Genomic DNA, 13,602 nt, shown 5'->3' on the forward strand with positions numbered 1-13,602 from the left:
CTGTAGATCTGAGAGGTTCATTCAGCTGAACCCCTTACAATGCAGGAAGAACAGCTAAAGGATTCCTGGCAGATGGCTATCCTACCTCTGTTTAAAAAACCTCCCCCATGAAGGAGAATGCACCACCTTCCGAGGGAGTCGGTTCTAGTGTGCAAGCATAGGCTAGCAAGCTTTACCAGAGGATGCTAAAACAACAACAACAACCAAATCCTGGTTGACATGCTTGAATCCCACTCACGGAACATGGACAACAGACAAGACGGCAGGTGATTTACCTTGAACAGCGTCGCTTTCTCCGGGATTATCCCTCGGATTTTCACCTGAGGTTCCAGGGGCAGGGGGATGGGCTCAAAATCTGATAGGGTCATCTTCTCGTTGTCTGCCAGGAGTGCCTGCAACCTCTCGTTCTAAAAGCAGAGCAGGGCAGGGGGAAGGAAGACAACATGACTTACTGAACCACGTGCTAATGCCAACCACTCCAAAACTGAAAACATTGGCTAGGAGCTGTTAGAATTCCTGCTCTGTGATTGCAGTCATGGGATTTTTGCCTATTGCATGACGGTGTATGTTTTGACTCCACAAAGTGGGAAGTGACGGAGACAGGATGTTTGTGTTACTGTGTTCCGTGAAGTGGGACTATTGTCCTTTGTTTATTTCTCTTTGCCGTCTGATGCTAGAGAGGGAGCCACGTTGCAGTGCTCTGTGTGTGTTTATATGTAAATAAAGTAGATTAGCCAAAATGCTGAGTTGCTGAGGTCTGTCACGCAAACTGCGAACACTCTGCAGATCCCTAAGTGTGCTGATGTCTGCTGGCATCGGTCACTGTGATGTTCGGGCAGAAGAAAGCTTTTGAAGCTCCCGAATGATCGACCAGGAGGGAGGGAACATGCCAGTTGGGGAGGTGTCTCTGCCAGGGTCCTAATCGAGTGTCGGACGAGCTCCTGACAGGAGCTGCAGCATGTAGTCTAACTCGTGAATGGAGGAAGGGAGCCAACTGCAATGTAGCTTGTTCATCAAATGTAGCTTGTGGGCAAACTCACAAAGACAGAAAGAGAGAGAAATTGATGAAAGTAGGTTCAAATGTGCCTGTTTGTCCATTGCATGTTGTTGTTGTTGTTCATTTGACAAAGTAATCATCATACATAAATAAGAATAAACATATGCTCCCCATTACCGAGACCATTTCATTGTAACTATCCAAATTTGAACACCTCTTGCGATGGTTTGACCCCTTTCTGTTTTAACAGTACAAATTCTACAAACACCCTCAATATCTCCTCAGAACCATTTCTCCTGCATATTCCCTGTCTTACCTTAATGGCACATGTTAATTTATCATTAATAGCTATATCCCACACCTCTCTATACCACTCTTCTATTATTTTACATTCTGCTTGCCCCTTCCACTTCCTAGCTGTCATAATTCATGCAGCTGTCAATTGATTGATTGATTGACATGGCCTTTCATTAAACGTTCTCCACACAGCAGCTGGAAATCAACATGTACATGCACACAAACACACGCACACAAAAATTCAGCACTGGGTTCAAAATCGTAGCTTCTTGAAGAAGAAAGATTAAGCAGGTTTCTAGTCCTTATCGCTACAAATACATGTGGGCAATGACTATCATTTCCAATAAATATTTTTTGTTAGCATTTATGTCGTTCTTACTGTTTACTGGCGGAGAAGGCAGGCTATGCTAAAAATCAGAATTCAGATTGGTTGCTCCAAGGCTGGGGAAGGTGCAAAGTTCCCCACCCTGGGTATTTGGTGCAGTCATGTGGCAGCACAAATGAATGAAATGAACAGCCATGTGAATGTAGCCTATGGCTCCGATTTCCAAACTACACATTCTGTCACAAGGAACTCTCATTAAAAGAGGAACATATTTGCAATGAGAAATACAAGTATGGACAAAATGGCTTTTTTGGGCGGTGGTGAGGGAATATAGATATATATGTATATAAGTTAAAATAAAAGGTAAAGGACCCCTGACAGTTAAGTCCAGTTGCAGACGACTCTGGGGTTGCGACACTCATCTCGCTTTACAGGCCGAGGGAGCCAACGTTTGTCCACAGACAGTTTTTCCAGGTCATGCGGCCAACATGACTAAGCCGCTTCTGGCGAAACCAGAGCAGTGCATGGAAACGCTGTTTACCTTCCCGCCAGAGCGGTACCTATTTATCTACTTGCACTTTTTGGGCGTGCTTTCAAACTGCTAGGTTTGCAGGAGCCGGGACGGAGCAATATATATATGTATGTATCTATCTACCTACCTATCATCTATCATCTATCTATCATCTATCTATCTATCTATCTATCTATCTATCTATCTATCTATCTATCTATCATCTATCTATCATCTGTCTATCATCTATCTATCATCTATCTATCTATCTATCATCATCTATCTATCTATCATCTATCTATCTATCTATCTATCTATCTATCTATCTATCTATCTATCATCTATCTATCTATCTATCTATCTATCATCTATCTATCTATCATCTATCTATCTATCATCTATCTATCTATCTATCATCTATCTATCTATCTATCTATCATCTGTCTATCATCTATCTATCATCTATCTATCATCTATCTATCTATCTATCTATCTATCATCATCATCTATCTATCTATCTATCATCTATCATCTATCTATCTATCTATCTATCTATCTATCTATCTATCTATCTATCATCTATCATCTATCTATCTATCTATCATCTATCATCTATTTATCTGCATGTATATCTGTATGTATCCCTATACAATTCTGCCATTTTACCTTTTTTTTACGATTGCCACTTTCACGCTGCACTGCTTTCATGAGATGAACGAGCCGATCTACAAACGTCTGCTGGGCCGCCAGCAAAGACCGCATCACCCTGACAGACTTATCACCCTGCGTTAAATTAGAAGGCGGAAAAAAGAAGGAGAAGGAGAAAAGAATTAGTTCTCTTTGCTGTAATTATTTTGCCTTGAGTGGAGCTCTCGGAGCGAGCGGATAATAAACACCGACGTTCGCTCAAAAAAAAAGGAAGTTTTTCTCCCAGGCAATCCCACCCCCTCCCCAGCCCTCCATGAAATGCAATCAAAGTTCTCTGTAGCAGGTAGTTGGTTCCATGACCTTTCAGGGCTATTTTGTTTTTGTTTTTTGTACAACTGTGCCAACAACAATCATTCTGGAGGTGAGGACTTATGTGACACGAGTCAATTTATACAGCAGGGAGGGAGGAGAGACCCCCCCCCCCCAGAGCCCAGATGAATGAGAACTCCAAACAAGCCCAAGGCTCTTTTCAGGGATGATGACAATGATGGTGATGATGATGGTACCACCTTTCAACCGAAGACCATAGCGTGGTTCAGAACACAAAAAATACAAAATGAGAACTGCACTTTCAGTTTACAGTGGTACCTTGGTTCTCAAATGCCTTGGTACTCAAACAACCTGGAACCCAAACACTGCAAACCTGCAAGTAAGTGTTCCGGCTTGTGACTGTTGCGCTTCCGATTTGAGTGCCACACTTCGGTTTTGAGTGTCACGCTGAGGTCTGTCTGCTTTTGCTATTTATTTTGCGTTTCTGCGGCTCTTTTTAGTTTTGTTTTTTGTGACAGTGTGGAACCCAGTTCAGCTACTGATTGATTGTGTGACAGCAGTACGCTGTTTATTACTTTCATTTCATGGCTCAATGGTCACGTTAGAGAGTAAAGAATGTTAAATTGCTGTTTTGGGGGGTTGTTTTTAAAAGTCTGGAACGGATTAATCCGTTTTGCATTACTTTCTATGGGAAAGCGCACCTCGGTTTTGGAACGCTTTGGTTTAGGAACGAATTCCCGGAACGGAAGTTTGAGAACCAAGGTACCACTGTACTTTTAAAGAGCGCCATTCACAGAATTTCTAATTGCATAAATCCAGCCTTGGGTTCCTGTTGTTTCTGAGGGTGCCAATGCAAAGCCTTACAGCATCATGCTGTTGTTTTTCCTCAGAAAGCTATTATCAGTCTTGTTCCATGGTTTCGGCTCCAAGAACATAAAACACAAATTGCTCGCACAGCGTCATCACTACGGATTTCTGCTCCGGGCGAAGAACAGTGCTTTTCTTAACCTGTGCAACAGCCTGCTATTCTTAAAATATTGTGCAGCCAAATAAATAATATAGAGAAGCATTTAATGTTTCCAAAGAAAGCATGGAGCAAAATGACTTCTTCTCCCAAATGGGGAATGTGCCTTAGATGACCCCTGTGGTTGAAAGCAAGTGTGATGTTTATCAGAATGCACTTTATTTGCTGAAGTATTAAGAATCAGAGAAGGGGGGGAAGGGGGGGGAGAATTTAACCCAGGGTTGTGGCAGTTGTTTTACAGAAACGGATGGGCATACGTAAACCAAAATATTTATTTCTATACTTTACTAACAGTGCTTCCAACTGTTAGCTTAAAAGCTTTTCCTTTTCCTTCTTTGCAGTTAACATAATAGAGTGTGTCAAATGTTTGGTCTAATGAGTAAAAGAGAGAGAGGAGAACTTCTTTCTATTCACTTTCTCCGGGAATAATTTTATACACTTCTATCGTGTCCAGGGCCGGTTTTAGGTTTGAGGAGGCCCTAAGCTACTGAAGGTAATGGGGCCCTTTATATGCCCAGCTGTCCTTTATCAACAACAAATTGTCTCTTTTTGTGTTGAATATAAGCTATATGGTAATTTATGGACCTAATAGTGATATTTTAGGGAGCAGGATAGCAGGCAGGGCCCATTACTTACATCATAAGGTAAAGGGACCCCTGACCATTAGGTCCAGTCGTGGTCGACTCTGGGATTGCGGCGCTCATCTCGCTTTATTGAACTTTTTGGGGTGCTTTCAAACTGCTATGTTGGCAGGAGCAGGGACCAAGCAATGGGAGCTCACCCCGTCGCGGTGATTCGAACCGCCGACCTTCTGATCAGCAAGTCCTAGGCTCTGTGGTTTAACCCACAGCGCCAGCCTACAAAACACTGTTGCTGTAGGTAGGTTTTATTTTATTTATTTTTTATCTTATATTTTGGAAATGTACATCCAGTTTTTTTTCCTTTAATTTTTTTGGGGGCCCCTAAGAGAGTGGGGCCCTAAGCTATAACTTGCTTAGCTCATACGTAAATCCAGCACTGATCGTGTCCTCACTTTCCCACCCTTTCTCTACATGAAAAAAAGGCCCAAATGTTGTAATGTGGACTCATACGGATGTTAATCCATCCCCCTGGCCTTTGGAGTTGCCTGTTTTATTGTGAGGTGTGCATGCAACCTTTACAATTATGCTCCAATACCCACTAGCCTCCGCATGACACAAAATGGTCAACTTCACCTTTAGCAGAGCTTGGCTGAACCTCCTCATGACGTTCAAGTACATCTCGTGAGTTCTGGGGTCTCTCTGCTGGGTGTCCTGGTCTTCACACTCCACAATCACGTACCTTGCATGGAAAATGAGAATGAGTCAGAGCTTAGACTAAAAGGAACACCTTTTTGCCCTGGGCTTTTAATGCCCGAGATATAGATATCTGTGGGCCCATCTACACGGTATATCTGAAACAGTTGTGGCTTGTCACGAAGAATCCTGGGCACTGTTGCAAAGGGTGCGGAGAGTCGTTTAGAAGCCCCTGTTCCCAGAACAGGCTCCAATAAGTTTTGGAAGTGTAAAGAAAAAGAGGGCACTTTTTTCATATGTGGTTGAACAGTAAAATAATTAAAAATTATTGGGACACGATTTATAATGAAATGAAAAGAATGTTTAAGATAAAGCCACTTCCACCCTACGGAGGAGGTGGGGTTGCAGGCTTCACATACCCTCCACATGCGCGGCGAGTGGAGGCCAGCCTCCGCATGATTGGGGGGATTCCAATTGGCCAGTTCAGGGGACGTGGCCATGGCCGGGGATTTCCCTCTTTGCCATGCACCGGCTATTCCTGTTTTTCCCACCCTCCCGCCTATAAGGTTTTCGTTCTTTGATCTTGCTATGGACCTTGGTTGGTCGCCGTTGAGGGGCCTGGTAGGAATTTTCCCACTTGGCAAATTGGCATCAGCCACTTGGTTTTTGCCTATCTCGTAACAAATGGTCACAACTTTCTGGGTATTGGCAGTTAGGCATTGGAATAGTTCTGTAGATGGAAAAAGGGGAGGTAGCGCCATCACCTGCCCCACATATTGAAGGGTAGTCCACTAAAGGATTCTGGGGGACATGGCCCTGTCCAAAGCCTAGGGAGGTGAGGGCCTAAGGCACGCCCCCCTATCAGTGACCCCGGGGGAGTTCCTAGTTGATGTGCATCAGCAGGACTCCCCCTACTGGTGGTGAACCCTTCCTGGAGTTCAAGTGGATGGGCTGAAGGTGGATAGAGTCGGTTAGGACCAATGCCTAAGCCAATACCACTCATCACCTGTAACCAATAAAGTTGTGGCCTTTTTTAGCCTATTAACCTTAATAATTGTGTCATGTATCATTATTTCCACGGGGGGGGGGGGGGGGACTTGCCACGCAACCTTTGTTAAAAGACCAGAAGCTTTTTTTTTTTTTTTTTTTTTTTTACTAGGCATTACAGCTCAAGCCTTGCCAAAAGAGAAGAAGAAGCTAGGATATTGCTAGCCCCAAAATGGAAAAATGAAGAGATACCAACAAAAGAAAAATGGCAAGAAAAACTGATGGAATATGCTGAAATGGCGAAGCTAACTGAAGAGACAAGGACAATAGAGACTTTTTAAAAGGCTGGGAACCATTTATGTTGTATCTACAGAAACGTTGTAAAGAAATGGAATCACTAGCAGGATTTGAGTAAACACAATTTACAAAACAAAAACAGAAACTACAAACATGGTGTTAGAATGATAAGAACTAAATAATATTTAATTCAGAGAATACAATGTTAAGGCATAACAAAACAGGCAGGACAAGTCAATATGCAAAGTTGAGGAAAGTCAACTTTGAGTTGAGGGGGTGGAATTTGGTTTTTTTCTTTGTATGTGATATATTACTGTGATGAAGATAAAAACGTAAAATTCAATTAAAATATTTTTGTTTAAAAAAAAAAGGAAAGGAAAGGAAAAAAAGATACCCCTGTTCCCTTCACAGAGCTGCTTCTTCCAGTTTCTTTCCTGGGAAGAGGGCTTGAATGTCAAACCACCCTAAGAATTGAAGCTCTGGTGAGGGAAATCGAAGCCAATAAAAGACATTCACCTCACAATCTGTACAGGATTGCTTCTTTGTAAAAAATATGGATGTTACGAGTGTCTCTGTGATACAAAAGCACACACAGAGAGCAGAAACGGGCGCTAGCACTGTGGGGAATTAACAATTTTCCAGCTCTGCATGCTCATAAAAGTGAGGCTTGGAGCAAAGTTAATACTGTCTAGAGCACAAGGCCCTGCTGTGAAACAGTGGCAGGACTCTGCCTTCTCTGTGCCCCATCAGTATCCTATATGATAGCCCCCTAGGTATCCTATATCTCAAGGGCTGTCCATGGAAGAGGGAGCAAGCTTGTTTTCTCCTGCTCTGTAGGGTAGGACTCGAACCAATGGAGTCACAAGAAGGGAGATTCCAGCTAAATATTTGAAAAAGCTTTCTGACGATAAGAGCTGTTTGATAGTGGAACGGTCTCCCACAAGAGGTGGTGGACTCTCCTTCCTCGGCGGTTTTTAAGCAGAGGTTGGATGGTCATCTGTCATGGATGCTTTAGCTGAGATTCCTGCATTGTAGGGGGTCAGACTAGATGACCCTTGGGTCCCTTCCAACTCTAAGATTCTGTGATTTAAAGCAGTACCATACCACTTTAAGCAGCCATGCCTTTCCCCCAAGGAACCATGGGAACTGTAGGCTGTTAACAGTGCTGAGAGTTGTTTCCTTTGCAGAGCTACAATTCTCAGAGTGGTTCAGAAATCGTCCCTCCTCACAGGGAACTCTGGGACTTGTGGTTTGTGAGGGGAACAGGGGTCTGCTAGCAGCTCTCAACCCCCTTAACAAACTACACTTCCCAGGATTCTCTGGGGGAAACCATGGCTGTTTAAAGTGGTATGAACTTAAAAATGGTAAGCATAATGCTGGTGGTCAAAAGAGAGAGAGAGATGGAGAGAGAGAGAGAGAGAGAGAGAGAGAGATGTACAAAGACTGTCTCAAGGCAAATCTAAAAAAATGTAGTATAAGCACCGACAACTGGGGAACACTGGCTTGCGAGCGCTCCAGCCTTCACGAAAGGTGTCATGGGCTTTGAAGACACTCAAACACAGGACGAAAGGGAGAAACCTAGCCTATGTCTTCACTGTGGAAGGATGTGTGGATCCAGAATTGGCCTCCACAGTCACTTACAGACTCACTTTTAAAACCGCGTTTATGGAAGACAATCTTACTCGGCTATGAGTAAGATACTGTTTTAGATGGGGCCTCCGTGTATCCTCACTCTCCAGACTGAGCTCCTCTCTCTCCAGAGCCTTTCAAAATAAGGCTTTTTTGTATCTCTAGCTCCTTTCGCCCTTCCCTTTATCCCAGCCACAGATTACAAATCAAACTCCAGGTTTTCATCAAGGGTTAGTACATCCAAACACCCCTTTGATTATTTCCAACTCCTGCTGAGGCTGGTCGGGCAAAACACACCATTGATCAGCAGACGCGAGGATTTATAGCTAAGTCTGCCAGAACTGTAGCTGTTGACATTCAGATTTTGGCACTGAGAAATGGAGGAGTCTGGATAGTGGAAAGTGTGTATTTGTGGGGTGGGGGGAGTATAATAATAAACTGGCCAATTCTGTCACCGATAAAGGAAGCAGAAAGTGTTTGGGGTAGGGAGCCATGAATATGGGGGGTGGAAAGCCCCTGTTTATAGACTGATATTTCCACGCAAGAACCAATGCTTTAAAAAAATAAAAAATACAGCATGAGGTACATTGTGGAATGACACCTTCATTTGACTACTGTGTATTCAATGGACCACAACTGGGATTGTTCCTGTTATATTTTCCCTTTGTTGTGACGGCCCTGTACTCTGACTTGTTGGTGTTTTATTATATTTTATTATATTTGTTGGTTCAACCCAGTCAGATGGGTGGGGTACAAGTAATTTTTAAAATCATCAACATTACTGGTCTTATCCCCCCGCCCCACTCTAATTCATTTGTAACAGAAAATCAATAAAACACATTTTTTTTTTAAGAAAAATGGTCAGAACTCTTTCCTGGAATGAGCACCCAGACCAAGTCTGAAGGAGAAACAGCAGGTCTATAGCACCTTTCTGAGCTCCCCAAAAGGTCGGTGTTTAGGGATTTCAGAAGTGGCAAAACTATTGTCAGGGAACTGCCATCAGCTCAGAGGCGAGAGGTGGAAGGGCAGCTGGGTTACAAGGCGCCTCCAAAGATCGTGAGAAGCAGCAGTTCCTCCACGGAGGAGGGAAGCCACATCTCTAGTGGGGAAGAGATGCAGGGCTCGGAGAATGCAAGGGAGATCCAGAGCACCATGCATGAGCAAAGCGGGGGTGGGAGGCAGGTCCCCCTTTGGCCACGACCTCTCTGCGCAGTTGGTTTTCGAGCAGAGAGGGGAGGCGTAGGATGGGGGTCAAGAGACTACTCTGCTGGGGAAAGTTTAAGGACCGCCCACTCTCAGATTCTGCTAGTGACTGAGCAAGACATGGAATTGAGATGCTCTGCACTGTGAATGTTTTTGCACCGATAATAAAGCCTTTAAAAAGACCTGTGGGAGTCTTGCCTGTTTGCTCTTGAGCAATCACGCTGGCAGGCATAACAACTATGGTATAAGAAACATGATCCAAACACTCAGTTTTCCTGAGGTCGAGGGGTCTAGGTTTGGTCAATGTCTGGGCTGGGTGGGGGATAAGGGTGAGGGATACTAAGCAGGGGAGAAAACGGACAAGCTTTTGCTCTCCATCGTCTTGTTGGTAACACACTGCGTCCCACTTGCCGGGAAGCTAGAGCGGCAACTGTTTCTGGCGCACGAGGCATCAACCCCCTTTTCTGCACTTACCAATACAAGTAGTTTGCCAGCGTGGAATTCTTGCAGGCTCGCGAGATCAAGAACGTGCAAAGGTCTTGCTGAAAGTACAGGGAAATGTCGCTTAAAGGTTGTGAAACGGAGAAGGACCTTTACGTTCTTGAAACACACAAACAGCTCTTTGGGATATTTATGTGATGGATATGTGCCACCCTGCTTTCTCCTAGGTAGAGAAAGCTGGAGGGGAAAAAGTCACACACACACACACACATACACACACGTCAGGTTCAAACATCACACTGGTCACAGTTTGGCACTAAAGAAAGCAATGTTGTGCTCAAACTCCCTGGATAACGGATACCTATTGCCTTATACGCTATACTGCAAACTGTATGAAACACCTAGGAAAAATATTTAGAGAGAAAGTTAGCAGTGGTAGCTCAACAATAAGGATAGGATTAAATATCTGCTGTCTGGTTCGGACAGGTTTGCGATGTCTAATATTCAGAGTGCAGGTTGCTCAACTTAGGTTTGCCTCGTTATTTAAGAAGAAGAAGAAGAAGAAGAGTTTGGATTTGATATCCCGCCTTTCACTCCTCTTCAGGAGTCTCAAAGTGGCTAACATTCTCCTTTCCCTTCCTCCCCCACAACAAACACTCTGTGAGGTGAGTGAGGCTGAGAGACTTCAGAGAAGTGTGACTGGCCCAAGGTCACCCAGCAGCTGCATGTGGAGGAGCGGAGACGCGAACCCGGTTCCCCAGATTATGAGACTACCGCTCTTAATCACTACACCACACTGGCTCTCAATATTCTGGTTTTTTATGCATGTTTTCTTTATTGCATAGGTCAACAGAATTTCCCCTCCCTCTCCGCACCTGCCCTCTAAATCTCTTCTATGGCTTTCCCCAACCTTTGGGGGCAGATTTGGGGTACATGGGGAGAGGAGAGGGCAGGGAACTTCCATCACAGAAATGGAAATCCTTGCAACTAGTCAAACTATTTTGTTGGAGATTGCCCTCTGAAACCCAAGACTCCTGCAAAGTAGGTCACGGTATAATTCAGGTGGGGTTGAGGCCAACGTATCTCACAAGAGGCTGCTCTGAGAGATCGTGGTTGAGCTCAGAATTGAAAACTGGAACCTCCCCAGCTCCAACAGAGCCCATTCTCTTAAAACTTAAGGGTTCCTGTCAGTATTTTACTCACCTCAAGGTTTTCGCTGTCAGCAGGCTCCTTTGCTTTTGCTGCAGAAGGTGGGGAGGAGATGAGAGGCAAGGGGCTTGTGATGATCTGAGAGCTGACAGGAGAATGGAAATAAATGGAATTTTAAGGCCTCTTTCTCATGGGAGGCTGTCTTAACCCAAGGCAGACCCTTGAGTCCATGCAGTCTAGTATATTTTTTTTTCTTTTTATTATTTTTGGGGGGAGAACTTCAGGTCCCAAGGGGCCACATGAGGATCCCCAGCCCCCTCTATCAGGCTCCTGGGAATCTTCTCAGGCTGAACATGCTCCTTCTCAGTCACACCTGCTCTCCCCAGGAAGACAGAATGCAAAACTATGCAGTCTAGAAAGTTGAGTAGGCAAGACTCCCTACTCCCCTATGGACCTCCAGTAGTCTCTCGCCTACCTGTCTATTTCTGCAGGATTGGCCCCAGACGTCGCCATGCTTTCCGTCATGGATCCCTGACTGTCTTTCTTCGTAGGTTCCAACCCATTCTTGATGTCGTCGAAGTTTTCGTACTTCAAGGCCTGGACCAGCTGGAGCAGATACATCAGGAGATCCTGAATAAGGAAGAGGACAACAGCGGTCGGTTAAGCTGCCGGGATCCCAGGATTTTTGGAAGCTAACCTATCTTGCTTATTTACTTGCTTCTTTCTCCATGAGTTTAGGTAAAAAGTACTTGTGCAGTTGGGTTTCCCAATGGCGCCTTCGGTTGGCCACTGTGAGAACAGCATGCTGGTCTAGATGGGACATTGGTGTGATCCAGCAGGGCCCCAAATGCTGTTGGACTACAACTCCCATCATTCCTGACCGTTATCCATGCTGATGGGAGCTGGTGAGAATTACAATTTGCATCATATGAAGGGAACCTTTTAAGCCACCCTTCCATTAGGCAACTACACCAACTACAATCAATGGAGTGCAACATCAAAACGAACAAACCCCATTGCACTCAGACATAGGGTTAGGGCATTTTAAAACCAGCATTGGGCACACAGCCCAATCGTTGGACACATGGCCCAACTGTCCTAACCCAACAGCTCACATTTTAATGTCTGAACACCACTCTGAAGAAAAGTATGTCTTTAGAGCTCATTCCACAGAGGGCAGCAATGTAGCTCACCTGACTTCCCTGTAATTAAATTCCATAAATACTGAAAATTAGGAAAGGGGTGGATGAAAGGGAATGGATGCAGTGCCAGAGATGAAAAAGGGAAGCAAGAGGGTGGGAAGGAAAGAGAGGGGGAAGGGAGAAAACACATAGTCGTACCTTGGAAGTCAAACAGAATCCATTCTGGAAGTCCGTTTGACTTCCAAAATGTTCAGAAACCAAAGCATGGCTTCTGATTGGCTGCAGGAAGCTCCTGCAGCCAATCGGAAGCCGTGGAAGCCCAGTCGGCCGTTTGGCTTCCAAAAATAGCCTGCAAACCAGAACACTCACTTCTGGGTTTGCGGTGTCTGGGAGCCAAAGCGTTAGAGAACTAAGCTGTTTGAAAACCAAGGTACGACTGTACTGGGATAGCTCAGTCGGTAGAGCATGAGACTCTGACTCTCAGGGTTGTGTGTTTGAGCCTCACGTTGGGTGAAAGATACCTGCCTTGTAGGGGATTCCACCCCCGCCCATCAGATGTCAAGGAGATAAATAACTGCACAACTTTCAGCAGACATCTGAAGGCAGCGCTGTATAGGGAAGTTTTTAATGCCTGGTGTTTTATTATGTTCTTATAACTGTTGGTAAGCTGCCCAGAGTCAGATGGGCAAGGTACAAAGAAACAAACAAAATGATCCTTGTGGTCTTTTCCAACTCTACAATTCTATGATTCAGTTTTGGTACGCTGGTTTGACATCAACTGATAGGAAGTGCCTACAGAGGGTGGTGAATACAACACAAGATATTATGGGCTGTCCCGTGAATCCAGAGAACAGCTTCTATCCGTGGGCTGTTAGGCTGCTGAATGAAAAGATAACAACAGGGCAACTGACTTTTGGGTTTGGTGGGTGTGCGTCAGTAAACGAGGGGAATTAAAACTAAGAGAGCTGAGTGGTGTGTGCTCGTGTAATCTCACTGTATACAAGTTGTACAAGTGACAATAAAGTATTTCAATTTCAAAAAGTATTTCCATTTCAATTTCAACTTCAATTCTACATGCCAACCTATGGAAAAAGTCAGTCACACATGTCTGGTTGAATCTAACCGGAACGCAGGACAAGTGACAGCGGGGCATTCCCACACCTCGTCGTCTGCCTGCTGCAACCTAGCGACGGCATATCGCCGTACTGTGGTGTTGGTGAAGTGTGAGGACAAGAGCTCCAGGGAGTCCTCCACGTCCATCGGCTTCCACTTCCCCAGGAGCTCCAGCGCCTGCTTTGCTTCCTGCGGGAGGTACCAGTTGACGCACTTCAAGAACTTTGTCAATGCC

General features: G+C 44.7%; 1 protein-coding gene across 2 annotated transcripts in view; it reads right to left on the bottom strand.

Moving 5' to 3' along the window:
• The window catches only part of PIK3C3 (phosphatidylinositol 3-kinase catalytic subunit type 3), a 112,890-nt gene that overhangs the window by 73,616 nt on the left and 25,672 nt on the right, over window positions 1–13,602 (bottom strand). For both annotated transcript variants that reach the window (XM_081929643.1, XM_081929642.1), the window contains 7 exons: window positions 13,416–13,601; window positions 11,588–11,742; window positions 11,167–11,257; window positions 9,997–10,064; window positions 5,347–5,452; window positions 2,797–2,913; window positions 276–407 (listed from right to left, as the gene is read on the bottom strand). In XM_081929643.1, the coding sequence (XP_081785769.1) occupies window positions 276–407; window positions 2,797–2,913; window positions 5,347–5,452; window positions 9,997–10,064; window positions 11,167–11,257; window positions 11,588–11,742; window positions 13,416–13,601 (855 nt within the window). The remainder of the gene's footprint in view (window positions 1–275; window positions 408–2,796; window positions 2,914–5,346; window positions 5,453–9,996; window positions 10,065–11,166; window positions 11,258–11,587; window positions 11,743–13,415; window position 13,602) is intronic.

The sequence above is a fragment of the Podarcis melisellensis genome, assembly GCF_964234715.1.
Source record: "Podarcis melisellensis genome assembly, chromosome: 11".
Classification (NCBI taxonomy): Eukaryota; Metazoa; Chordata; class Lepidosauria; order Squamata; family Lacertidae; genus Podarcis; species Podarcis melisellensis.